The sequence below is a fragment of the Theropithecus gelada genome, chromosome 19 (assembly GCF_003255815.1).
Source record: "Theropithecus gelada isolate Dixy chromosome 19, Tgel_1.0, whole genome shotgun sequence".
In the NCBI taxonomy this organism is placed as follows: Eukaryota; Metazoa; Chordata; class Mammalia; order Primates; family Cercopithecidae; genus Theropithecus; species Theropithecus gelada.
The window spans coordinates 159,782-187,175 of record NC_037687.1 but is presented as its reverse complement, the minus strand read 5'-3'; the positions used below and the strand labels follow the sequence as shown (position 1 = coordinate 187,175).

The window sequence follows — 27,394 nt, the reverse complement described above, 5'->3', positions numbered from 1 at the left end:
CCCCCCCCCCCCGCCGCTCCCCCCCCCGCCCCTCCCCTGCCCTCCCTGCCCTTCCCCACCCCTCCCCTCCCCTCCGCTGCCCTCCCCGCCGCTCCCCTCCCCGCCCCTGCCCTCCCCGCCCCACCGCTCCCCTCCTCTCCCCTCCCCTCCCCGCCGCTCCTCTCCCCTCCTCGCCGCTCCCCTCCCCACCCCGCCGCTCCCCTCCCCGACCCTCCCCTCCCCTCCGCTGCCCTCCCCGCCGCTCCCCTGCCCTCCCCGCCCCGCCGCTCTCCTCCCCTCCCCGCCGCTCCCCTCCTCTCCCCGCCCCGCCGCTCCCCTCCCCTCCCCGCCCCTGCCCGACCCTCCCCTCCCCTGCCCTACCTGCCCTTCCCCGCCCCGGCCAGACCCTCCCCTCCCCTGCCGTCCCCGCCGCTCCCCTGCCCTCCCCTCCCCGCCCCTGCCCTCCCCGGCCCTCCCCGCCGCTCCCCTCTATTCCCCTCCCCAACCCTGCCCTCCCCGCCGCTCCCCTGCCCTCACCTCCCCTCCCCTGCCCTCCCAGACGCTCCCCTCCCCGGCCCTCCCCTCCCCTCCCCTCCGCAGGGGGCGGGCTCCGCACCCACGTGACCCCGCGGCCGGGCCGGGACGCGACGGGACGCGCTGGGACCGGCGTCGGGGGTCGCGGGGACCATGCAGCGGAGGTGGGTGTTCGTGCTGCTCGACGTGCTGTGCTTACTGGTCGGTAAGAGCCGCGGGGACCCGGGCGTGGGGGGGACCCTCCCGGGACGGACACGCCCCCGGCTCCGCGCAAGTTTGCAGGGGAACGGGGAGGCCGCACGCCCGGGTCCCTCCGAGGCCCAGACCTCCCTCCGCGCCCCACACCGCGCGCGCCCTCCCGGGCCCCGGGGTCCCCGCGTCCCAGGCCCGGGGGCTTGGGGGTCGCCAAAGGCCTGGGGAGCCGGGACCCGCATCCCCGCCCCCGCAGCAGGAAGTCGCTGCCTCCCCTCCCGCCCCGCCCGGCCTGGGCGGTGATTCACGCGGGCGGCGGCCCCGGCGGGCCCGGGAGGTGGGTCCGCGCCTCCGCCCCTGGGGTGGGCGCTCCCTCGACCCTGGCACCCAGCGCGGGGTGGGATTCGAACCCCTGCAGTGCGGGGAGGTCCAGCCGCCCTCCCGGCTCAGGCGGGGGAGACGCTTGGAGATAAAGTCTGGGTCCCAGGCTGGGGGGTGCCGGGACAACCAAACCTGTCCGGCGGGTTTGCGGGCAGATGGGGGGAAGGCCCCCCTCCCGCAGGGTCCCGGGAACAAAGGCCGAGTGTTTGCTCTGTGGCTGAACAGACAATGGCCCCGGAATTCTATCCCTGGGGGTGTCCTCCCCACCAGCGTGTTTCCTGCTTCTCTGCCATCTCCCAGCAGAGGCCAAGTCCTCTCACTCCCGAAGGAGACCGTTTTTAGGGCGGGCCAGGTGACAGCAAGAAGTCGCTGTGGGGTGTCTGCCAGCCCTGGTGCCATTTCCCTGGCACCTATGGTGTTATTTATTTAAACATTTAGGTGGCACTTTCTGTATGCCAGGCACTAAGCAACATGCAAATAACGAAAACATTTCCCTTACAACAGCCTGTGAGGGAGGTGCTGAGTCACCTGCTGGAGGTCACACAGCAGCAGGAGGTCACACAGCAGGGGGAGGCCACACAGCAGGGGGAGGTCACACAGCAGGGGGAGGTCACACAGCAGCGGGAGGTCACACAGCAGCGGGAGGCCACACAGCAGGGGGAGGCCACACAGCAGCGGGAGGTCACACAGCAGCGGGAGGTCACACAGCAGCGGGAGGTCACACAGCAGGGGGAGGCCACACAGCAGCGGGAGCTACAGCCGAGATGGGGTTGGGTGTAGCTGCTGTGTGCCAGGGGTGGTGGCCAGGCCAAGTGCACCTCCGTTCTGGAAGCTCACGCACATCACAGTTCAGTCAACACTGAGGTTCCAGATGCTGGCATGAGGGCAGTGTGAGGGCGGGACGGCTCCCAGGGGGCTACATGAAGAGAAGGTGTCTGTCCTGGGGACCCCAGGGAGAGCTTTCCAGGCAGAGGGCAGCCCGGCGTCCATCTGAGTCTCTAGTAGGAGTTGCTGGGGCAAGGAAGTCGGAAACGGAGGCTAACCTGTGTGAGCCTCTGCCTCAGGAGAGCTGTGGGTAGGGGCTGGACTCCCTTCTCAGCATCTTGTAACCCTGACTTTCCACCCTGCCGGCAACTGCAGGAGCCTCCTCCAAGGCCTCTCTCCTCCCTTACAGCAGCTCCAGCCCCTCCTGCGCAGGGGCAGAAGCCAGGTTCTTAATCCCAGCTCTCTCCGCAGTCCTGCCCCAGTGCTTGCCTCTCCAGCCACTGTCCCGCCTCCAGGCCCCGGCGCTGCCCATTCTTTTTTTTTTTTTTTTTTCTCGAGTCTCGCTCTGTCGCCAGGCTGGAGTGCGGCGCGATCTCGGCTCACTGCAACCTCCGTGTCCTGAGATCAAACGATTCTCCTGCCTCAGCCTCCCGAGGAGCTGGGACGCCACCATGCCCAGATCATTTGTGTATTTTTAGTAGAGATGGGGTTTCACCATGTTAGCCAGAATGGTCTTGATCTCTTGACCTCGTGATCCGCCCGCCTCGGCCTCCCACAGTGCTGGGATTACAGGCGTGAGTCACCGTGCCCTGCCTGCCCATTCTATTCTGCATTCCCTCCACCGTTCTTGCTCCATGAGGCAGACCTCTGTTTTCTTCACTGGATTATTTCCCCAGACGTCGCCAGCATGGAAGGTGCACGGTGTTCTAGGGCCCTCGACGTTGGCATGTGGGGAGGAGTGTGTGGTTCCCTGCCCCTCCGCTGACATTCAGAACTTAGAAAAGCCACACCCGTTTGTACTTGCCCTGCTGGGCCAAAGGATGCCCTGCCTTGGTTTGTCTCTGGGGTAGCCGATGCGGGCTTTGTCATGCACCTGCCCCATGGAATAGGGAGCTGCCCTCTGCCCCTGTCCTCCGTCGCTGACTCAGGGCCCCAGGACCCCCAGTGCCATGGCAACACCTTCCATAAGTGGCTCCTGAATGTATCTTTGATCCCTGAGGCCAGAGCTGGGTCTGTCCTGGTCACCACATGGCTGGCCTGTGGCCTGTCATGAGGATTGGTGAAGGGGCAGGTGTGTGAACAAAGGCATCTCAGCTGTGCCCCTTCCTTGGTTTTTTCCTGACTTCTCTGGCCAGTTTTTACGTTAAAATAAGTCCCGCCTCATTTTAACAGATGTTTATTAAACATCCGCTCTGGCCAGGCCCTGATCAGGGTCCGGGGACGGTGCCCTGAACACGACAGGCCCCTCCTGGTGCCGGTGGGTGGATGGGGGAAATTAATGTCAGTGTCCCACCCGTGACTGCGTAATTCCACATGGGATGTGCATGTGGAAGAGGGAAAAAGAGCAAACCTTTCCTTCTGTGAGAGTGACGCTGGCGTGGACAGTCGGGAGGGGAGATGAAACTGAGAGTGGAAGTTACTCAGAGCTACTCTGGGGCCTGGCACGTAAGTTAGAACTACTTTGGGGCCCGGCACATTGGCTCACACCTGTAATCTCAGCACTTTGGGAGGCTGATGCTGGAGGATCACTCCAGCCCAGGAGTTTTTGAGCAGCCTGGTCAACATGAGACCCCTGTCGCTACTTTTAAAAATTAAAAAAAAAGGCTGGGTGCGGCGGCTCACGCCTGTCATCCCAGCACTTTGGGAGGCCGAGATGGGCGGATCACGAGGTCAGGAGCTCGAGACCATCCTGGCGAACACGGTGAAACCCCGTCTCTACTAAAAAAAATACAAAAATTAGCCGGGCGAGGTGGCGGCGCCTGTAGTCCCAGCTACTCGGGAGGCTGAGGCAGGAGAATGGCGTGAACCCGGGAGGTGGAGCTTGCAGTGAGCTGAGATCGCGCCACTGCACCCCATCCCGGGCGACAGAGCGAGACTCCGTCTCAAAAAAAAAAGAAAAAGAAAAAGATATTTCGTGCAGAGAGAAGTGCCTGTTCAAAGGCCTTGAGGTGGGTGTGTGCTGGGTTTGTTCAAGCAGCAGAAAGGAGGCTGTGAGGGTGTGAGGGGAGAGGGCCTGGGGAGTTTGTGTTTGTCTGAGGGGGATGGGAAAGGGAGTGTTACTTGGGCCTCCCACGTGCTGTGGAAAATCTCTTCCTTGCTGTCTGGTGGCAGCAGAGGTGGGAGGCCTCCAGGCCAAGGCCCCAAGGCAGGTGTGTGGGGCCCCAGGGCCCCGCTGGTGAGAGAACCTCTCAGCTCCCAGGCTTTTCCTCCCCACCAGCCTCCCTGCCCTTCGCTATCCTGACGCTGGTGAACGCCCCGTATAAGCGAGGATTTTACTGCGGGGATGACTCCATCCGGTACCCCTACCGTCCAGATACCATCACCCACGGGCTCATGGCTGGGGTCACCACCACGGCCACCATCGTCCTTGTAAGGCAGGAGGGGCTCAGAGGGACGGGGACGGGGACGGGGTGGGCACAGCTTTACCCTGGGGGCCTGACGGGGTGGCACAGCCCTGCCCTGGAGGTGTGTGGGGGGCTGGGGGACACAACCTTGCCCCGAGTGGTACTTGTGGGTAATAGGGCCCCCTTTAGAGTCCTCAGCTCTCCAGCAGCTTTGGGGAGGCCCGTGGGGAGGAGTGAGGGTTCCTGCGGCTGCCCCCCACCGGGCCTGAGGCCCTTCAGCTGCCCCACTTGCAGGTCTCGGCTGGGGAAGCTTACCTGGTGTACACAGACCGGCTCTATTCTCGCTCCGACTTCAACAACTACGTGGCTGCGGTCTACAAGGTGCTGGGGGCCTTCCTGTTTGGGGCTGCCGTGAGCCAGTCTCTGACAGACCTGGCCAAGTACATGATCGGGCGTCTGCGGCCCAACTTCCTGGCCGTCTGCGACCCTGACTGGAGCCGGATCAACTGCTCGGTCTATGTGCAGCTGGAGAAAGTGTGCAGGGGAAACCCTGCTGACGTCACCGAGGCCAGGTGGGTGTGGCTAGCAGCCTTCACTCTTGGGGGGAAATGGGAGGTGAAGACACTGGGAGGCAGCAGGCAGCTGGTCGGGCAGGAGCCAGACCTCAGGGTTCCGTGGGCCCTGCAGACACTGGGAGGCAGAGGGGAGCAAGCTCTGTCTCCGTCTCCCCTAAATTTCACGCTCTGCCCTTTTCTGCACTATCTTTTTTTTTTTGAGATGGAGTCTCGCTCTGTTGCCCGGGCTGGATCTCAGCTCACTGCAACCTCCGCCTCCCAGGTTCAAGAGATCCTCCTGCCTCAGCCCCCCTAGTAGCTGGGATTACAGGCGTGTGCCACCGTGCCGGGCTGATTTTTGTATTTTTAGCAGAGACAGGGTTTCGCCATGTTGACCAGGCTGGTCTTGAACTCTTGACCTGGTGATCTGCCCGCCTCGGCCTCCCAAAGTGCTGGGATTACAGGCGTGAGCCACCACGCCCGGCCTTCTGCACTACCTTCTTACTATCTCTACTGATAAGTCCTTAAATTTTTCACCTAATTGTTGTCCTTTTTAAAAACTGAAATAAAATTTGTGACAGAAAAAATTCACAGTTTTTTTCCATTTTAATGTGTACAATTCATTTTTTGTACATTCACAATGTTGTGCAGCCATCTCCTCGCCCTAATTCCAGAATATTTTTGTCACATCAAAAAGAAATCCCACAGCCTGGGGAACATGGCAAAACCCCGTCTCTACAACGAATCAAAACATTAGCAGCCACGATGGGGTGCACCTGCAGTCCCAGCCCCGTGATGGGGTGCACTGCACTTCCAGCGACTGTGGAGGCTGAGGCAGGAGGATCCCCTCAACCCAGGAGGCAGAGGCTGCAGTGAGCCAAGATCATGCCACTGTATTCCAGCCTGGGAGACACAGCGAGACCTTGTCTCAAAAAAAGAAAAGAAAGAAAAGAAGAGAAGAGAAAAGAAAAGAAAAGGAGCCCTTGTGCCCATCAGCTGTCACTCCCCCCCCCCGCGCCTCGCAACCACCACCGTCCTGCTTTGTGTCTGCAGATTTGCCTGTTCTTAGTGTTTCATATAAATGGAATCATATGCTAATGTGGTCTTTTGTCTCTTTTTCTTTTTCTTTCTTTTCTTTTTGAGACAGAGTCTCGCTCTGTCGCCCAGGCTGGAGTGCAGTGGTGCGATCTTGGCTCACTGCAACCTCCACCTCCCGAGTTCAAGCGATTCTCCTGCCTCAGCCTCCACAGTAGCTGGGATTACAGGCGCCCGCCACCATCCCCGGCTAATTTTTTTGTGATTTTAGTAGAAACAGGGTTTTACCACATTGGTCACTGTGGTCTTGAACTCCTTACCTCGTGATCCACCCACCTTGGCCTCCCAAAGTGCTGGGATTACAGGTGTGAGCCACCACAACCAGCCCCTCTTTTTCTTTTTCTAATTAAACAAATGTCAAGGGGGCCAGGCAAGGTGGCTCACGCCTGTGATCCCAGCACTTTGGGAGGCCAAGGTGGGTGGATCACCTGAGGTTGGGTGTTGAAGACCAGCCTGGCCAACATGCTGAAACCCAGTCTCTACTTAAAATACAAAAATTATCCGTGCATGGTGGCGTATGCCTATAATCCCAGATACTCGGGAGGCCGAAGGAGAGAATCGCTTGAAACTGGGAGGCAGAAGTTGTAGTGAGTCGAGATTACGCCATCACACTCCAGTCTGGGCGAGAGAATGAGACTAAAAAAAAAAAAAATGTGTTTTGCCTCCTGGGTTCACGCCATTCTCCTGCCTCAGCCTGCCAAGTAGCTGGGACTACAGGCGCCCGCCACCACGCCCGGCTAATTTTTGCATAAATTAGTGCATTCTTGTATGTTTTTGAAGTTCATCCATGCTGTAACATTCGGTCAGTTTTTGCTTTATGTATTTAGGGATTCTGTTGTTTAATATATTTACCTTTGTAATTGTTATATCTTTTTGATAGATTGACCATTTCATCATCATAGAATGATATATATGAGTTTTGTCTCAATTTTGTCTTGATGTCTATTTTGTCTGATATTAATATAGCTATTCTGGTTCTCTTTTTGTTACTGTTCGCTTATAATATTTTTTTTTTCCATTCTTGGACTTTCAACCTGTTTATGTCTCTGACTTTAAAGTATCTTATACCTAGCATAAGATTGGGCCATGTTTTTTAATGTATTGTCCAATCTCTGATTTTTTTTGAGAGAGAGGCTCACTCTGTTGCCCAGGCTGGAGTGCAATGATCTCAGCTCACTGCAGCCTCGGACTCCCAGACTCAAGCCATCTTCTCACCTCAGCCTCCCGAGTAGCTGGGACTACAGGCGCCCGCCACCTCGCCCGGCTAGTTTTTTTGTATTTTTTTAGTAGAGACGGGGTTTCACCGTGTGAGCCAGGATGGTCTCGATCTCCTGACCTTGTGATCCACCCGTCTCGGCCTCCCAAAGTGCTGGGATTACAGGCTTGAGCCACCGCGCCCGGCCTAAACTTTGACTTTTAATTGGAGAGTTTATTTATATTCAATGTAATTCCTGATAAGGAAGGACTTCTGTCATTTTGTTTAGGTTTGCTTAGGTTATTCCTTCTTTTTTCAATTCCTCATTACTGTCTTTTTTTTGTTTTGCTTTTAATTTTTTTTTTTTCTTTTACAGATGGAGGTCTTGCTATCTTGCCCAGGACTCGAATTCCTGGGCTCAAACCATCCTCCCGCCTCTGCCTTCCAAGTAGCTGGGACTACAGGCATACGCCACCACATCTGGCTGGTTTTTAAATTTTTTTATAGAAATAGGGTCTCACCATGTTGCCTAGGCTGGTCTCGAATGCCTGGGCTCGAGCAATCCTCCCGCCTCAGCCTCCCAAAGTGCTGGGATGACAGGTGTGAGCCACCGAGCCTGTTCATGCTAAATAATCTTTTTCTTTTTTTTATTCTCTTTTTTTGAGGCAGAGTCTGGCTCTATTGCCCAGGCTGGAGTGCAGTGGTGCAATCTTGGCTCACTGCAGCCTCCACCTCCTGGGTTCAAGCACTTCTCCTGTCTCAGCCTCCCAAGTAACTGGGATTACAGGTGTGTACCACCACGTCCAGCTAATTTTTTGTGTTTTAAGTAGAGACAGGGTTTCACCATGTTGGCCAGGCTGGTCTCAAACTCCTGACCTCAGGTGATCTGCCCACCTCGGCCTCCCAAAGTGCTGGGATTACAGGCGTGAGCCACCACGCCTGGCCGAATAATCTTAATTGACCTGTTTTCTTTCTTTGTTTTTTTCCTTTCTTCTTTTTTTTGTTAATTGACCTATTTTCTTTGTTTGCTTGAGTTGGAGTCTTGCTCTGTCACCCAGGCTGGAGTGCAGTGGCGTGATGTTGGTTCACTGTAACCACCGCCTCCTGGGTTCAAGTGATTCTCCTGCCTCAGCCTCCCTAGTAGCTGGGATTACGGGCATGCGCCACTGCGCCCGGCTAATTTTTGTATTTTTAGTAGAGATGGGGTTTCACTCTGTTGGCCAGGCTGGTCTCGAACTCTTGACCTCATGATCCACTTGCCTCAGCCTCCCAAAGTGCTAGGATGACAGGTGTGAGCCACTGCGCCCGGCCAATTGACCTATTTTAAAGTTCACTGTCTCTTCTGCTTCCTCAGACCTGCTACTGAGCCCCTCTCAAGTGATTTTCCATGTCAGATAAATCTTTATTTCGTTCCTTTTATAACTTCTGTTTGATATTCTCTGTTGGATGAGACAATGTTCTCATATTCCTTTGGCTCTCTGAGCATTTTATTCATTTATTTATTTTTACTTTTTTTCCTTGAACATATTTTAAATGGCCAACTAAAAGTGTTTGTCTAGAACCCAGGCTCGATGGCACACACCCGTTGTCACAGCTATTTGGGAGGCTGAGGCAGGGGGATCGCTGGAGGCCCTCTCTTAAGAAAGAAAGTTCGTAGTAAGTCCAACATCTGGGTGTCCTGAGGGACAACGTCTATTAATAGATTTTTTTTCCTGTGTATTGTTGGCCACACCTATGTTTTTCTACATGCCTTGCAGTTTTTTTTGTTTTTGTTTTTTTTGTTTTTTTTTTGGAGATGGAGTCTTGCTCTGTCGCCCAGGCTGGAGTGCAGTGGTGAGATCTCGGCTCACTGCAACCTCCGCCTGCCCGGGTTTAAGCAAATCTCTTGCCTCAGCCTCCCGAGTAGTTGGGATTACAGGCGCCCGCCACCGCGCCCGGTTTCTCCATGTTACCCAGGATGGTCTCGATCTCTTGACCTCGTGATCTGCCCGCCTCGGCCTCCCAAAGTCCTGGGATTACAGGCGTGAGCCACCGCGCCCAACCTGTTTTGTTTTGTCTTAAACTGGGTGCTTAGAATATTATAATGTAGCAACTCTGGAAATATGACCCTACCCCCTCCCTGGGTTTGTTCTTGCTGTTTGTTGCAGTGGTTATTTGTTTAATGCAAAGTCTGTATTTTTGTCCTGCGGGGCTGTTTCTTCCTGTTCTTTTAGCCTAGTGGTTGTGATAGGACAGAGATTTCCTTCAACATCTGGAACCAAAGAAACCCACAAAAACCTCCCAGAGTTTGTAGAAGGGTCTGTGTGCACGTGGGGTCAGCCTTTCCATGGTTCAGCATGTTTTCAACTCTTAGCTTTCGCTTCCTGTGTGTGCAGAGCCTGAAGGCAGCCAGACGTGAGAGCTTCACTGAGGGCCCTCGGGCCCTCGCAGGCCTCTCCTGAGCTCCTGCACAGCTCTGGTCCAGGTTCCAAGCCCTCATCGCCCAGAGCGTTTTATTCCCTGGCCTTTCCCCCTGCTCTGTGTGGTTGGTCTGTTGTTTGCCTCATCTGCTGTCGCTGGCCCCAGGCAGCAGAGAATCATAAATGTGTTGTGACTGTTTCCTCCGGATGTGCCCCAGATAGTACCTCAGCACCGCAGGACGTCCAGTCAAGTGAGATCGAGGCCAGCCCTTGAGCCATACTCCCGTCCACAGTTGCAAGTAACGTCTGTTCTTGGAATCTGTGCTGGGCATGTGGTCTGTTAGTCTGTTATCCTCAGGCCACCACCAGTCTAGGCAGTGGGAGAGGGACCCGGATGAGTGAAAACCGCCACAAAGCGGTTTGTTCTGAGATTCGGCTGGTTTGTCTCGATCAAGTCGTCTGGTTGCTGCAAGCTTTTGATTAGTTCCGAGAAAGTTGATTGTGACTTTTTGGCCATTTTTCAAAATTGCTTTTGAAGTTTCTTGCTCTATTTTCTGTCTTTCACTGAATCTTGAATTTCTATAGAAAGAAGTCTTCCCTCAGGTCCGCAGACGGGAGAAAATCCTGAAAAGAAACACAGTGGAAACGAAACCGTGGTGTTGCCTGTTTGCCAGACACGATTGTCTGCCCTGGGTTTTGGGTTCAGGCTTCAGGGTCTTCACGGATGAGGCGTCTCATGCCACAGCCCCAGTCAGAGACTCTTATTCCGTTATCAGATAACTGGAACCGAAAAGGGAAAGAGTTTCTGCTACTGGGATTTGACTCCATGTAGCAGCGGCAGCCTCCGTGCCGAACCCTCCTTTCTGTGGGAGGGGCGGGGACAAGGGGGAGGTTGGAAGATGCTGAGAGCCACCTGCTCCTTCTTCCTCAGGCTGTCTTTCTACTCGGGACACTCTTCCTTTGGGATGTACTGCATGCTGTTCTTGGCGGTGAGTCTGTTTCTCTGGGGCTTGCTTGTCGGGGGAGCCATGGCTAAGTCACTCCCTTCCCTGGACCTCAGTTTTTCCAGCTGTAAAATGGGTGGGGAGTGGTGGTGATGGGGGGCTAACTGATTTGTTTATAAAAACAGGAGGCCCTGGGCTGGCCGGTGTCTGCCTCAGGCCTCAGTGCTGCCATCTGTGCCGTGGGAGGGGAGCGCCGGCCGGGCGCACAGGCTAACGTGTCCTCTCCCCGCCCCAGCTCTATGTGCAGGCGCGGCTCTGTTGGAAGTGGGCACGGCTGCTGCGGCCCACAGTCCAGTTCTTCCTGGTGGCCTTTGCCCTCTACGTGGGCTACACCCGCGTGTCTGATTACAAACACCACTGGAGCGATGTCCTTGTTGGACTCCTGCAGGGGGCACTGGTGGCTGGCCTCACTGTGAGCTTCTAACCCTAACTGCATCCCCTGTGTTGTCCGGAGACCACTCCCCACCCAACCCTCGTTCTGCCCTGGGCACCCTTGCCCCACTGAGTCCTTCCCTGGGCCTCCTCCCTGTCAGTCCTCCCTGGGACCCCTCCTTCTGCCCCCATTTCTCCCCCGGGACCCCTTCCCCCCAACCACAGTCCTTCCCTGGACCCCCCTGCATCCCCCATTTCTCCCCTGGGACTCCTCCCCAGGCACCCCAGTCCTTCTCTGGACCCCCTGCATCCCCCATTCCTCCCCTGGGACTCCTCCCCGGGCACCCCAGTCCTTCTCTGGACCCCCCTGCATCCCCCATTCCTCCCCTGGGACTCCTCCCTGGGCACCCCAGTCCTTCCCTGGACCCCCTGCATCCCCCATTCCTCCCCTGGGACTCCTCCCCGGGCACCCCAGTCCTTCCTTGCACCCCCCTGCATCCCCCCATTCCTCACCTGGGTCTCCTTCCCGGGCACCCCAGTCCTTCCCTGGACCCCTGGCCCTACTGCAGTTCTTCCCTGGGCCTGTCGGCTCCCGAGTGCTCCCCACTGGTCCTCCACTAAGTGCACTCCCTTCCCACCCCAGGCACATTTCCTCTCATTGCCCACCAAGGCCTCTCACTCCCACCTGGGACCCTGTTCATCCCCCTCCTGCTCATGCCCATGTCCCTGGTACCTGGCCAGCCCTCTGCCCGTTCTCACCTCTCTCTGCTCTGCCAGGTCCGCTACATCTCAGACTTCTTCAAAGCCCGACCCCCACAGCACTGTCGGAAGGAGGAGGAGCTGGAACGGAAGCCCAGCCTGTCGCTGACGTTGACCCTGGGCGAGGCTGACCACAACCACTGTGGGTACCCACACTCCTCCTCCTGAGGCCGGACCCCGCCCAGGCAGGGAGCGGCTGTGAGTCCAGCTGAGGCCCACCCGGGTGGTCCCTCTGGCCCTGGTCAGGCACTGAGGGCTCTGGACGGGCTCCAGGAACCCTGGGGTGATGGCAGCAGTGAGCTGGCTCTGCTGCCCCCGCCCTGCACTGGACCAGGGGTCTGGGGGTGCCTGGGTAGCCTCAGCATTTGGAGGGGGACCTGTTCCCATCGGTCCCCAAATATCCCCTTCTGTTTATGGGGTTAAGGAAGGGACCGAGAGATCAGATAGTTGCGTTTTGTAAAATGTACATGTGGTTTTTAGTAAAATAGGACACCTGTTTGACAAGTGGTCTCAGCGCCTCTGTTGCTTATGGCCATTCTGGGACTGCGCTGCTCACGTCAGAGGGCTCCCCTGCTGGGCTCGGCTCACCTGCTGTGACGGGAGAAGACAGAAGCCCGGCCCTTGCGTTTCTCCAGCACAGCGCTGGGGTCAAGGGTCAGGTGGATCAGCCCACGCGAGGGTCACTTCACTGCGGAGAGGGCCCTAAACAAAAGGCTCTCCGGTGGAAGGGCCCAGCCTCCCCCGGGGAGGCCTCACTGGAGGGACTGGAAGGCCTCTGCCCCAGGTTCCTAGTAGAGGTGTCTGAACAGAGGCACTTGGGCTAAGCGTGGTGTGAGTGAGCACGTGGCTGGACCCACCCAGGGCCTGAGTCCTTGCACCAGCTGGGCACCGAGTCTGGGTGCGGAGGACGGTATCCCTGGGGGGTCCGCTGGGTAGAGCCTATTGTCAGTCCTGAAGGATCACACACAGGATTTTCGCCTGGAGCCGACGCCTCAGCCCCCTTCTGAGCCCGTTCCACAGGTTCGTCCAGCCCTGTGTCCTTTAGGCCCAAAGCTGGTCTCTCTGGCTCGAAGCCCTCCCCTCCGCTCATGTCAACCCCTGTGCACCTGGGGGCCACGTTTCTGAAATGGGTAATTCTGGGGCCGGTTTCCCTGAAATGATTACAGAACACACAGAGCTTACTTTTTTGATGGAGAGTAAAGGGTAAATTTGTTTTTGTACAGTGGGTGACTTAAGTATCTGCCAGCGTTTCATTTGCACCTGGAACCTATCTTAGTCCCCAGCCCCTGCAGGGTGTTCCTATCAGGCCTTAGCCTACGGTGAGGGTAATGTAGCACTTGGGTGGGGGGCGGTGGGCGGCAAAGATGCAGCCTGGGGGCCCCACCCTAGGGGCCAAGATGGGGGAGACCTGCCCTTGGCGGCCGGGAAGGAAGGAAGGAAGGTGACCCAGACACTGCAGAACTCTAGCTGAACGTCAGGGACTTGGCTCCATGCGGATGTCAGACAGGTTCCTGGCCAGGAAAGTCACCCTGAAGCTTCCCAGGGCCGAGGAGCTCAGGTATCCCAGGACGCAGACTACGAGGGTGTATCTGGGCTCAGAATGTGAGCCTCTGGCAGTGGATGGGGGACAGGTTCCCAGCCTGAGCCCGCAGACAGAGTCACTTGGATCAGGAGCGAACGGGACAGACCCAGGTGCCCCGACACCAGCCAGCACCTCAGTCTCCTCCCAGGTGCAATGGCCTTGAAGACCAGGACCACAGTGAGGATTGAGGCAAGTCTGTGGACGCAGCTACAGTGCACACGACTCGTGTGGTTTGCTGGGGAGCAGGTGGCCGTGCCGGGACAGCCAGTGAAGAGTAAGGAGCAGAGGAAGCTCGGGGTGAGGGAGACGAGGCCGCTGAGTCCAGCTGTCGGCCTTGACTTGGCCCGGGGGAGTCTCAATGCTTCAGAAAGACCACCGGCACCACACCTGTGAGAGCAGAGAGGGAAAGAGCTGTGCTGGCCAGAGGGCCCTCAAAGGCCAGAAGGGCCCAGCTTTGGGAGCCAGTGGCCTCTTGCTGTTTGGGTGCTGCCCAGCTGGACCCCGCACGCACTGGTCTGCATCTGATGAGAAAAGCCGGGACGCAGTGTGTCAGGCACAGGACTTCTCACAGAGTCCCAGCACCAGGAGAGCAGACACGCTGGGAGTCAGGACACATTTCTCCACCCACACAGAGCTATGGGGAAGCTCTCGTGCCTAATTTTAGGTTTATAATGCCCACACCCTTATGGTTTTATGGAAAAAATAGTATTTTCTCTCATTGTACAAGGAGGGTATTTTTTTTTCCTGTTGTTTCTCACAGGAAACTCAAGATTCTTAGCCATGTAAATATCATTTTCCATGGCGATGTCCTCGTGGCCCAGCATTTCTCCTACCTTCTGAGGTTAATTGGTTTTTGAAAAACTCCTGAGTATTTGATGAGAGGCAGAAATTATTTGAGCTTGTGAGCTACAATACGTGATTGTGGTTTTGTAGGAAATCATACGTACTTTGTTTTTTAGAGATGGGGTCTCATTCTGTTGCCCAGACTGGAGTGCAGTGGTGCAGTTACTGCTCACTGCAGCCTCGACCTCCCAGGCTCAAGCGATCCTCCTGCCTCAGCCTCCTGAGTAGCTGTGACTACAGGCGTCCACCACACCCACTTTCATGGTTACTTTTTTTTTTTTTTTTTTTGAGACGGAGTCTCGCTCTGTCGCCCAGGCTGGAGTGCAGTGGCCAGATCACAGCTCACTGCAAGCTCCGCCTCCCGGGTTCCCGCCATTCTCCTGCCTCAGCCTCCCGAGTAGCTGGGACTACAGGCGCCACCACCGCGCCCGGCTAATTTTTTGTATTTTTAGTAGAGACGGGGTTTCACCATGTTAGCCAGGATGGTCTCGATCTCCTGACCTCGTGATCCGCCCGTCTCGGCCTCCCAAAGTGCTGGGATTATAGGCTTGAGCCACCGCGCCCGGCCTGGTTACTTTTTTTATAGGTGCCTACTGAAGTATTTAGGAGTGAAATTTTGTGATGTCTGCAACTTATAATATTTCATAATACAAACACATGAAGCAAACATGGCAAACTATTAGTGGCTGTTAAGTCTGTGTGCTGTGTATGTGGGTGTCATGATGCTACTCTCTGAAAAATTTTATCTTAAGTCACAAAAGGAAAACTCTGCCTGAGAAAACTGTCCTAAGTTCAAAATGTCATTACCTTTACTTTTAGTGGGACAATATTTATTTATTTTTGAGAAGGGGTCTTGCTCTGTCGCCCAGCCTGGATGGCACGATCCCAGCTCACTGCAACCTCCACCTCCCGGGTTCAAGCGATTCTCCTGCCTCAGCCTCCTGAGTAGCTGGGACTACAGGCACCCGCCACCACACCTGACTAGTTTTTGTATTTTTAGTGGAGACGGGGTTTCACCATGTTGGCCAGGCTGGTCTCGAACTCCTGATCCCAGGTGATCCACCCGCCTCGGCCTCCCAAAGTGCTGGGATTATAGACGTGAGCCACTGTGCCCAGCCACATTATTTATTTATTTATTTATTTTTATTTATTTATTTTTTTTGAGACAGAGTCTCGCTCTCTCGCCCAGGCTGGAGTGCAGTGGTGCGATCTCAGCTCACTGTAGGCTCCGCCCCCGGGGTTCCCGCCATTCTCCTGCCTCAGCCTCCCGAGTAGCTGGGACTACAGGCGCCGTCACCTCGCCCGGCTAATTTTTTTGTATTTTTAGTAGAGACGGGGTTTCACCGTGTTAGCCAGGATGGTCTCGATCTCCTGACCTCGTGATCCACCTGCCTTGGCCTCCCAGAGTGCTGGGACTATAGACGTGAGCCAGCGCGCCCGGCCACATTATTTAAACTTTTAACGTTAGTTATTAGAACTTGATACAGGAAGGCAGTGTTTCCTCGACTTCACACGGCAGTGGTGTGGCCTGCGGCCTTCTGGACCGCGTTGGTGATGGGGATGTGGGGTCTGCGATCCCCCAGGGGTGGTTCGGCAGTGCAGTCTGGGCGTTTCCCAGAGGCTTGTTGAGCCCCAAGCCTGGTTGTCTGCCCCCAGTGCTCTCAGGTGCTGACCGCCTCCTACGACAGGAAGAGGCACATTGTCCTGCAGTGTAGGGAATCTGTTCTTCCGTCTCCCGCCGCCTATTTTCAGGAGCTGCACAGCTCCCAGGTCTTATCCTTCACCTGTTGACTTCTCATTTCTGAGACATAACGAGCTGCAGCATTTTGTTATCCTCATTTTGAACAGTTGTGATTTGTTGGATCTAAGCCTAGTTTTGTTTGTTTTAACTTTGAATCGCTGTTTTGTCAGCAGGCAGCCTAGTTTAGACATTTTAATGGCATTGCAAGGATAGGAAATCCCCGGGAAGAATTAGCAGACGAGGCCAAGTGTGTGGTGAGGGCATTGCACAGCAGGTGGAAGCTTAGGTTACTGGGAATTATTCGGTTCCAGCAATGGAATTTATGAATGAATTTGCCCAGTGAATGAATGGATGATGACTGAGCAAAGAAGACTTAGCTGTGATTCCATGGCCCTCGCCTGGGGTCAGGGCAGGGTGGGTGTGGACGGGAGGGTGTCACGGCAGGTGTTCACCCGTCTGGAAACTCCCCACGTGGACAAGCAGCGCAGCTTCCCTGCAGGGGTTTCCTGAGTCTGGGGCCACACCGCAGGCTGCACCTCAGGGAGTCCACAACATAACATGAGAGACTTTTGTCCTAACTTTGAGCAGTATGTACAGCAGTTGAGATATCTAATAGAAAAGGAATAATATGCATTTGGAGGGGTGGGTGTTTCTCTTTTTTGAGACAGGGTCTGGCTCTGGTGCAATCACTGCTCACTGCAGCCTCGACCTCCCAGGCTCAAGCGACCCCCGGCCTGACTCCCGAGTAGCTGGAAGTACAGATACACGCCACTACGCCTGGCTAATTTTTATATTTTTTTATAGAGACTGGGGTTCTGCCATGTTGCCCAGGTTGGTCTCGAATTCCTGGTCTCAAGCAGTCCTCCTGCCAGCCGCCCAGAGTGCTGGAATTACACGTGTGAGCCACTGCACCTGCCAGTAGTATGGTTTTTCTAAAGACAAAATGATTTTCGAATGATGAATCGATGGAACAGCAGCTAAATGAAATGAAGCTCTGTGTTAGGAAGGAAACGCCACATGCAGTGCTTACCGAGAGGCCGATGGCGCAACTGGTCTTAGGGGCTCACGTGGAATCAATAGTATGCTGCTAAATTCTCCAGCTCTATTTCAGATTAAAAGACTTACATTTTGTAATCAATTAATTAATTGATAAAACATCCTAGTCCACATCCTGATCTATTATAAATATTTGAAAGCACCTTCCTCTAGACGTTGGACGATGAGTTGAAAATCCTAGACAGTTATGCAGGTGGTTTATGATGTGTGGACCTTGAAATGCAGGGAGGTCATGACGTCTTATGTTGGAGCTTAGAGCAAGCACCTGTCCAACGTTAAAGCCCCCCCATCAATCCAGTGGCTCCCTGTCACCTTCTGCTGTGTGGCAAATTCTGGACCCCATGGAGACTGAGACAGAAACTGCCACCTTCAGAAACTTTGGTCCCCCCGAAAAGTCCTCACAGTTCAGAATGTCGCGTCCTGCCAGGGGTTTTGTTCTTCGAGGAGACGTGCTCGCAGCAGAACTGTTAGCCTGGCTGCCGCTCAGGTGGGAGTGCAGCAGACAGAGATGCATTGTCACGTAATGGAACATGAATTCAAACAATGAAACAGCGGTTTGGAATATTTTAGCTGCTGGCTGTATGGAAAATCACGTGCATCCCCAACTTTCAACTCTAAAAAGACAAGTATTTATACTGAGGACCACAGAACTCTGTGACTATGGTAAAAGGTAATACGTGAGAACTTTGCAAAATTTCACACATGAAAATGCTCATACGCATATTCACATACAAATATTGACACTGTTAATGGAAATGCCAGCCACACTTTGGAGCCTGAGATCAGGAGGCCCTCATGGCACCCTGTGAATGTGAGAACTCAGCTTCAGTCCCAGCTACTGCAGACAGGGCTGGGTCACGAGCCTGGTCACAGCCTCTGCACCTCATATTCTTTGTCTGAATTAGGAGGCAGAGGTATTCTTCCCAAGGCAGTCCAGGCTTCAGTGAGAGGAGTTAAGCAGATCTGTCAGCAGAATGACTTGGACAGGGAGAGGTTCCATCACTGTCTTCTTTCCAGAGTCACTCAGAGCGATTGTGAGACTGGAAAGTTGCCCACATGGGAAAGGAGGAGCCCTGAGGGCCCCTGTGCAGGGAGAAGGTGACCTGGAGCTCTGTCCTCCTCTGGAGCAAACGTCTCACATCTACTAGTTGACACGGAGGCCTTGACCCACGAGGAGACATGCAGATGCACCTTTAACCCCAGAGAAGGACGCCAGTGCCTGTCACTCGGGCTCTTGTGGGCCTCGTAAGGATGATATCATTGCAATCACTAAGGCCAGTAAATTACAGATTCTGAGGACAAGAGGCAGCGTTGAAGTGGGGTCATCCGGAAGAGTTACCTGTGGGAAGAGATGCAGCCCCCGTATCCCAGATATATTCTCATGAGAAGCGTCTCGTGGAAGGGGTTGGCCATGGCATGTCTTGGATAATCACAGGATTTACCGACTAGAAACTGTTGGAACAAGAAATTCCACGTCTCTGAGGTGAAAAAGCAAATGTCCCGTGGAGAGTGTCCAGAAAGAGATCTTGGCCAGACGCAGTGGCTCACGCCGGTAATCACAACACTTTGGGAGGCCGAGGCGGGCGGATCACGAGGCCAGGAGTTCAAGACCAACCTGGCCAACATGGTGAAATGCTGTCTCTACTAAAAACGCAAAAATTAGCAGGGCGTGGTGGTGGGTGCCTGTAATTCCAGCTACTCGGGAGGCTGAGGCAGGAGAATTGCTAGAACCCGGGAGGCAGAGGTTGCAGTGAGCCGAGATCGCGCCACTGCACTCCAGCCTGGAGTGAGACTCCATCTCAAAAAAAGCAAGAAGTCCTCCTGGGTGTGGTGGCTCATGGCTGTAAACCCAGCGCTTTGGGAGGCTGCGGCAAGAGGATCGCTTAGCCCAGGAGTTCGGGGCTGCAGTGGCGCCGTGCACTCCAGCCTGGGTGACACAGTGAGACTCTGTCTCAACAGGATAAACAAAGAAAGTCTTTCCAGTGGATGTGAAATCAGCAGTGTCTCCACTGGAGTTTGAAGTTTGCCGTATCGATTGACTCCTACTTCCAGAAAATAGTTCTCTATAGCATGAAACACTGTTAGCATTTTACACACAGGAGAACCTCCTTCAAAATTGGAGTCTATGCTGTCAAATCCTGCTGATGCTTATCAGCTCAGTTTACGTAATATTCCTTTTTTTTTTTTTTTTTTGAGACAGGGTCTTGCTCTGTTGCCCATGCTGGAGTGTAGTGGTGTGATCATAGCTCACTGCAGCCTTGACCTCCTGGGCTCAAGCCATCCTCCTGGCTCAGGTTTTCAAGTAGCTGGGACCACCGGTGCAAGCCACCACACCCAGCTAATCTAAAAAAATTTTCTGTAGAAACAGGGTCTCCCTATGTTGCCCAGGTTGGTTTTGAACTCCTGGGCTCAAGCGATCCTCCTACCTCGGTCTCCCAAAGTGCTGAGATTACAGGCGTGAGCCACCGCACCCGGCCAGGTTATGTAATAATCTAAATCCTTTGTTGTTATTTCAACAATGTTCTCAGCTTCTTCACCAGGAGAGACTATTTCGTCTCAAGAAACTGCTTTGCTCATCCATAAGAAACACACCCTCATCTGTTCCATTTTATCATGAGATTGTAGCAATTTACTCACGTCTTCAGCCTCCACTTCTTATTCTCTTGCTATTTCCACTACATCTGTGGCTCCTCCCTTCACTGAAGTCTTGAATCTTCCAAAGTCATTCCTGAGGGTTGGAGTCCACTTACTTTAAACTCCTGTTAATGTTGAGGTTCTTGACCTCCTCACATGAACGAATCATAAACGTTCTTAGTGGCATCTAGAAGGTGCATCCCTTTCAAGGTTTTCAATTTGCTTTGCCCGGATCCACCAGGGGAGTCCCTATCTGTAGCAGCTGTAGCCTGACAAGACACAAGATGTATTTCTTGGCCAGGTGTGGTGGCTCATGCCTGGAATCCCAACACTTTGGGAGGCGGAAGCGGGTGGATCACCTGAGGTCAGGAGTTTGACACCAGCCTGGCCAACATGGTGAAACCCTGTCTCTACTAAAAATACAAAAACTAGCCGGGCGTGGCGGCGGGCGCCTGGAGTCCCAGCTACTCGTGAGGCTGAAACAGGAGAGAATCACTTGAACGCAGGAGGCGGAGGTTGCAGTGAGCCGAGATCGTGCCACCGCACTCCAGCCTGGGCAAGAGAGTGAGACCATGTTTCAAAACAAACAAAGGAACAAACAAAAAGATGTATTTCTTTTCTTTTCTTTTCTTTTTTTTTTTTTTTTTGAGACAGAGTCTCGCTGTGTCGCCCAGGCTGGAGTGCAGTGGCCAGATCTCAGCTCACTGCAAGCTCCGCCTCCCGGGTTCACGCCATTCTCCGGCCTCAGCCTCCCGAGTAGCTGGGACTACAGGCGCCGCCACCTCGCCCGGCTAGTTTTTTGTATTTCTTAATAGAGACGGGGTTTCACCGTGTGAGCCAGGATGGTCTCGATCTCCTGACCTCGTGATCCGCCCGTCTCGGCCTCCCAAAGTGCTGGGATTACAGGCTTGAGCCACCGTGCCCGGCCAAGATGTATTTCTTAAATGATAAGCCTTGAAAGTTGAAATTCCTCCTTGATCCATGGGCTGCCGACTGGATGTTGTATTAGCATCAAAACACCGTTCGTCTGCTCGCACATCCCCATCAGGGCTCTCGGGTGGCCAGGTGCCTTGTCCATGAGCCTCAATATTTGGAGAGGAATCTTTTTTTGAGCAATAGGTCTCAACAGTCAGATTAAAATATTCCATAAACTAGACATTAAACAGATGTACTGTCACCCAGGCTTGTTGTTCTATTTACGAAACACAGACACAGTAGATTTTGTATAATTCTGAAGGGCCCTGGGTCAGAATGGTAAACGAGCACTGGCTCTGATCCCTTTAGCCCCGAAGGAGGCATCAACCTGTTCTCTAAAGCTTTCAAGCCAGGCACTGACTTCTCCTACCCGGCTTTGAAAGTCCTAGTTGGCATCTTCTTCCAGTAGAAGGCTGGTTTGTCTATGTTGGAAATATGTTGTTTAGGCCGGGCGCGGTGGCTCACGCCTGTACTCCCAGCACTTTGGGAGGCTGAGGCAGGTGGATCACGAGGTCAGGAGTTTGAGACCAGCCTGACCAATATGGTGAAACCCCGTCTCTACTAAAAATACAAAAATTAGCTGGTGTGGTGGCGTGCACCTGTAGTCCCAGCTACTTGGGAGGCTGAGGCAGGAGAATCGCTTGAACTCGGGAGGTGGAGGTTGCAGTGAGCTGAGATCCCGCCACCGCACTCCAGCCTGGGCGACAGAGCAACACTCTGTCTCAAAGGAAAAAAAAAAGAAAGAATATCTGTTGTTTAGTGTAGCCACTTTCACCAACCATCTTAGCTGGATCTGGATAACTTTCTTGCAGTGTCTACATCAGAACTTGCTGCTTCACATTTTCTTTTTTTTGAGATGGAGTCTGGCTCTGTCGCCCAGGCTGGAGTGCAGTGGCGCGATCTCAGCTCACTGCACACCCGGCACAGGGTCATGCTTGAGTAGGGAGTTAACTCCACTTCCTTAACGGCTGAGTGTCCACTACGATTATTTGGGATTTTTCTGCATAGGAGATTTCTGTCACCCACTTTTGTTTACCTGTGTAATCATTTACTTATGCCCGTGTGGACACCTGGATAGTTATTTCAAGTTTTGGTTGCAATTCAGTACTGCAGGATTTTGTTGCTTTATTCACGCCCATTTGTGTCACTGGGAGCTCTTTCTTGTTGGCTCTAGTTTTTCTTTGTCATAATCCGTGTGTGTGTGTGCATGTGTGCATGTGTATGTATGTGTGTCTGTCTGTGGTGAGTGTGTGTGTATGTGTGTGTGTGGGGTGTGTGTGTGCATGTGTGTATGTGTATGGATGTGTGTCTGTGTGTGGTGAGTGTGTGTATGTATGTGTGGGGGTGAGTGTGTATGTGTGCATGTGTGTATGTGTATGGATATGTGTGTGGTGAGTGTGTGTATGTGTGGGGGGTGAGTGTGTGTGTGTGTGTGTGTGTGGTGAGTGTGTGTGTGTGCATGTGTGTATGTGTATGGATATGTGTGTGTGGTGAGTGTGTGTATGTGTGGGGGGTGAGTGTGTGTGTATGTCTGTGTGTGCATGTGGGGTGTGTATATGTATGTATATGTGTGTATGTGTGTAGGGTGTGTGTGTGTGCCACTTACGTAAGTCACTGCTCCTTTCCAGATGGAGATACAGTGGTTCAGGAATTGTTTTTGTTTTTGTTTTGAGACGTAGTTTGCTCTGCAGCCAGGCTGGAGTGCAGGGGCACAATCTTGGCTCACTGCAACCTCCACCTCCTGGGTTCAAGTGATTCTCCTGCCTCAGCCTTCCGAGTGGCTGAGATTACAGACATGTGCCACTATGCCCGGCTAATTTTTGTATTTTTAGTAGAGATGGGATTTCACCATGTTGGTCGGGATTGTCTCGATCTTGACCTCGTGATCCACCCTCCTCAGCCTCCTGAAGTGCTGGGATTGCGGGCGTGAGCCACGCGCCCGGCCCTCAAGAGTTGTGAATGACCCTGCAGGAAAGAACTTTGTAAAATAAAGAGAATGCTTTATGCATTGCTCCTTTGCCTTTAGTCTACAGATTCCACTGATTTCCAAAGAGACCTTTCAGGTCAGTACGTCTTGCCCTGCAGGGATTTTGTTTTAATCTGTTGTGATACAGTTAGATTCTTGGTCACGTTCTGTGTTCCACCCAGGGAGATTCCCACATACTAAATAATGAAATTCCACTTGCATACATTATGATTTACTCTTTGGGCTTTAAAATTCTATGAATTTTGACAAGTGGACAGGGGCAGGTATCCATAGTTAAAGTATCCCATGGAGTACTTCAAATCCCCACCGCCATGCACCCCACGTCACCACTGATCAGTTTGCTATCTCTGTTGTTTTGCCTTTCCAGCATGTCATATAAGTGGGGCATACAGCCTCTGCATCCTGGCTCTCTCGTCAAGCAGTGAGCCTGTGAGGTCCATCCAGGTAGCGTGGGGGATAGGTCATGCCTTTCGTTTGCTGAATAGTATTCCATTGCACCGCATACTTCGGTTTGGTTATGCATTCTGAAGCATGTTATGATTCCTTTAATTTTTGGCTATTATGAATAGTACTTCTATACATGTGTGTGCTGGTTTTTCCTTGGACATGATTTTTCAAGGCAGCTGTCTAAATACCTAAGAGGGAGATTGTTGGATCATATGGTGAGGCTTGTTTGGTTTTTGAAAAAACTGCTGAAGTGACTGTACCCTTATGCCTTCCACCAGCAGTTAATGAGACCTCCTATTGCAATTGCTACTGTTCTTTAGATTTTAGCCATTTTAATAGATGTGCAGTACTATCTCATGTAATCTGCCTTCCCCTCATGACAAGTTTCTTGAGTGTTAATTAATTAATTAATTTGGATGCTTATTTGGCGTCTGTGCATCTTCTCTGGTGAGGCGTCTTTTCAGATCTTCACATATTTTCAATTGGGTAGTTCATCTAATTCTTGTTGAGTTTTAGTGTTTTTAAAAAATATTTTGCAGACAAGTCCTTTTTCGGATGTGTTTCCCAAATATTTTCTTTTTTTTTTTTTCTTGAGGCAGGGTCTCACTCCATCACTGAGCCTGCAGTGCAGTGGTGTGATCTGAGCTCACTGTAACCTCCGCCTCCCAGGTTCAAGCTATTCTCCCCCCTCAGCCTCCCGAGTAGCTGGGATTACAGGTGCGCACCACCACGCCCAGCTAATTTTGTATTTTTAGTAGAGATGGGGTTTCTCCATGTTGGCCAGGCTGGTCTCAAACTCCTGACCTCAGGTGATCTGCCCACCTCGGCCTCCCAAAGTGCTGGGATTACAGGCGTGAGCTACCATGCCCGGCCCATGTTTTTTAGTTTTTAAAATCTCCATCCGTTCCGATCAAGGCACGGGATGGTGGCCTCGATGTCAGCTGCCGTTTCCAAAATCACGGCCTGGAGTCGTCCGAACGCCGATTTCCAGAGATTCCCCAGGACTGCCGCGAGGGGCGCCACCCTCAGTTTATAAATCCAGGAAATACTAGTTCCCTGAAACCAAAGTTCATGTTTGAGATAATTAGGAAAGAAAAATAAAATCTCAGTGCTGAAGGAAAGGCAAATGGCACAGTTGATTATTGAAATTTCAGAAGAAGGCCGGGTGCAGTGGCTCACGCCTGTAATCCCAGCACTTTGGGAGGCCGAGGTGGGTGGATCACCTGTGGTCAGGAGTTAGAGAGCCGCCTAGACAGGATGGTGAAACCCTGTCACTACTAAAAATACAAAAAGTAGCTGGGTGTGGTGGCACATGTCTGTAGTCCCAGGTACTCGGGAGGCTGAGGCAGGAGAATTGCCTGACCCCGGGAGGTGGAGATTGCATTGAGTACCACTGCACTCCAGCCTGGGGGACAGAGTGAGACTCTGTTTCAAAAGCAATTTCAGATTCATTTACTGGACAGACTATTACTTTGCTATATTCTCTAGCCCTGTGTTAGCAGTTGCAAGGTATTTTAGGTTTCAACACTTATATAGTCAATCGGTATAGTTAACTGTCCAAAAGTCCCGTCCACATCGTGGCAACCTATATAAGATTTGCAAACCTCTTCATCTATACAATGGAAAATTGGTAAAGTAAGTATAGCTATTTAAGAAGATGAATTATAAATTTTTAAGTATTGAAATGAGTGAGGGAATGTAATTATGTCACAGCTGTGATACGGAACTTGGGGCTCCCTCTGTTGCCTCCTGCTGGATGGCAAATTCTTGACCTGTGGAGACTGAAGGATAAACTGTCACCTTCATCAGAAACTCTAGTCCAGCAGGAAAGTCCTCATTTCAGAACATACCATTTCCTCCTAGGCATTTTCTTTTTCTTTTTTTTTTGAGACAGAGTCTTGCTCTGTCCGCCAGGCTGGAGTGAAATGGCCTGATACTGGCTCTCTGCAACCTTTGCCTTCTGGGTTCAAGCAATTCTCCTGCCTTAGCGTCCTTGAGTAGCTGAGATTACAGGTGTGCCCTGCCATGGTGGCTAATTTTTAAATTTTTATTGTGACAGAGTTTTGCTCTTGTTGCCAAAGCTAGAGTGTAATGGTGCAATCTCAGCTCACTGCAACCTCAGCCTCATGTGTTCAATCAATTCTCCTGCCTCAGCCTCCCGACTAGCTGTGATTACAGGCATGAGCCACCACGCCCAGCTAATTTTGGATGTTTAGTAGAGACAGTGTTTCTCCATGTTGGTCAAGCTGGTCTCAAACTTACGACCTTGGGTGATCTGCCCGCCTAGGCCTCCCAAAGTGCTGGGATTACAGGCATGAACCTCTGTGCCCAGCATTAATTTTTGTATTCTTAGTACAGACAAGCTTTTGCTATATTGGCCAGAGTGGTCTTGAACTACTGACCTCAAGTGGTCTGTCAGCCTCGGCCTCCCAAAGTTCTGGGATTACAGGTGTGAGCCACCATATCAGGGATTTTATTTTATTTATATTTTAATTTAATTTTTAAGAAAAGGTTATGCACTGTCACCCAGGCTGGAGTGCAGTGGTACCATCTCAGTTTACTGCAGCCTCCACATTCTGGTCTCAAGCAGTCCTCTGGCCTCAGCCTCCCTAGTATCTGGGACTACAGGTGTGTGCCACCATGCTTGGCTAATTTTTGTATTTTCAGAGGAGACGGGGTTTTGCTATGTCAACCTGGTTAGGGCTAGGGTCAGGGTCAGGGTCAGGGTCATGGTCAGGGTTTGGGTCGGGGTTCGGGTTCGGGTTTGGGTTAGGGGTTAGGGTTCGGGTTCGGGTTTGGGTTCAGGTTAGGGTTCAGGTTAGGGTTGGGGTTAAGGGTTAGGGTTTGGGTTCGGGTTCAGGTTGGGGTTGAGTTTGGGGTTGGGGTTGGGTTCAGGGTTCGGGTTGGGGTCAGGGTTCGGGTTAGGGTCCGGGTTAGGGTCAGGATCCGGGTCCGGGTCAGGGTCTGGGTCAGGGTCAGGATCCAGGTCAGGGTCAGGGTCATGGTCAAGGGTCAAGGGTCAGGGGTCAGGGGTCAGGGTCCAGGTCCGGGTTCGGGTTTGGGTTCGGGTTAGGGTTTAGGGTTAGAGTTGGGGTTAGGGTTTAGGGTCAGGGTTGGGGTTGGGGTTGGAGTTAGGGTTGGGTTAGGGTTAATTTTGGGGTCGGGGTTGGGGTTGTGGTTAGGGTTAGCAAATTTCTTGACTTGTTGACCTTTGTTATTAACTGAGCGGGAATTAGGAGAGGAGCCTGGTCCTCTCCACACACCCCAGCAGGTACACTGCCCATGTGCCTGTGGAGAACAGCAGTTCCTGTAGGGCCGTCAGGCGTGGACCAAGTAGCTGTGAAATTTCTTCTGAAGAAAACGCACAGTAGGACGCGGGTGAGCTCAGTGGAGAGAGGCACTACCCCAGGGGACGTCCACATGCATGGACTTGTGAACCCCGAATATCTGAGATGGTCTCAGTCAATTTAGAAAGTTTATTTTGCGAAGGTTGAGGATGCATGCCCGGGACACAGCCTCAGGAGGTCTTGACGACATGTGCCCAAGGTGGTCGGGACACAGCTTGGTTTTATACATTTTAGGGAGACAGGAGACATCAATATATGTAAGATGAACGTTGGTTCCGTCGGGAAAGGCGGGACAACTCAAAGCAGGGAGGGGGATTCCAGGTCACAGGTAGGTGAGAGACAAACTTGTATTCTTTTGGGTTTCTGAATAGCCTCCCCAAAGGAGGCCATCAGATATGCACTTATCTCAGTGAGCAGAGGGGTGACTTTGAATAGAAGGGGAGGCAGGTTTGCCCTAAGCAGTTCCCAGCTTTTTTCCCTTTAGATTAGTGATTTTTGGGCCCTCAGATTCATTTTCCTTTCACAGGCTAAGCAGCTTTAGGAACTGAAAGGTTCATGAGGCTGTAAGGAAGAGTCGAGTTTCTTCAGGTGAGCCTGGGCCACAACAGCACGCGGGACCTGGGCGCACACGAGGGGCTCCTGGGAGGGTTCGGGAAAGGGAGCCGTGAACCCTGACTATCTGAGATGGTTTCAGGTGATTTAGAAACTTAATTTTGCCGAGATTGAGGACGTGACCTGGGCGCCCCTAGGGGCTCCTCGGAGGGTTCGGGAAAGGGAGCCGTGAACCCTGACTATCTGAGATGGTTTCAGGTGATTTAGAAAGTTCATTTTGCCGAGGTTGAGGACGTGCACCCGTGACAGCCTCAGGAGATCCTGACGACAAGTGCCCAAGGTGGTCAGGGCACAGCTTGGTTTTAGGGAGACATGAGACGTCAGTCAATACATGTCAGAAGTACCTTGCTTCCATCCAGAAAGGTGGGGACAACTGG

At 53.0% G+C, this 27,394-nt stretch overlaps 1 protein-coding gene across 3 annotated transcripts; it reads left to right on the top strand.

The window, feature by feature from the left end:
• The first annotated feature begins 566 nt into the window (after positions 1-566).
• Positions 567-12,297, top strand: PLPP2 (phospholipid phosphatase 2). 3 transcript variants are annotated; one of them, XM_025366696.1, is made up of 6 exons: positions 567-718; positions 4,289-4,440; positions 4,710-4,987; positions 10,590-10,647; positions 10,898-11,074; positions 11,812-12,297. In XM_025366696.1, exons 1-6 carry the CDS (start codon positions 667-669, stop codon positions 11,959-11,961), a joined length of 867 nt encoding a protein of 288 aa, XP_025222481.1. In that variant the 5' UTR covers positions 567-666; the 3' UTR covers positions 11,962-12,297. The 3 variants fall into 3 exon arrangements, with proteins under 3 accessions (XP_025222481.1, XP_025222482.1, XP_025222483.1); XM_025366697.1 differs by having other exon boundaries at positions 573-677; XM_025366698.1 differs by lacking the exon at positions 567-718 and adding an exon at positions 835-1,004.
• Positions 12,298-27,394: the final 15,097 nt, after the last annotated feature.

Coding starts and splice junctions, on each gene's coding strand:
- PLPP2 (XM_025366696.1), top strand. CDS start 667: ATGCAGCGGAGGTGGGTGTTCGTGCTGCTCGACGTGCTGTGCTTACTG. Junction 4,988..10,589: donor GCTGACGTCACCGAGGCCAG/GTGGGTGTGGCT, acceptor CTTCTTCCTCAG/GCTGTCTTTCTACTCGGGAC. Junction 11,075..11,811: donor CACTGGTGGCTGGCCTCACT/GTGAGCTTCTAA, acceptor CTGCTCTGCCAG/GTCCGCTACATCTCAGACTT.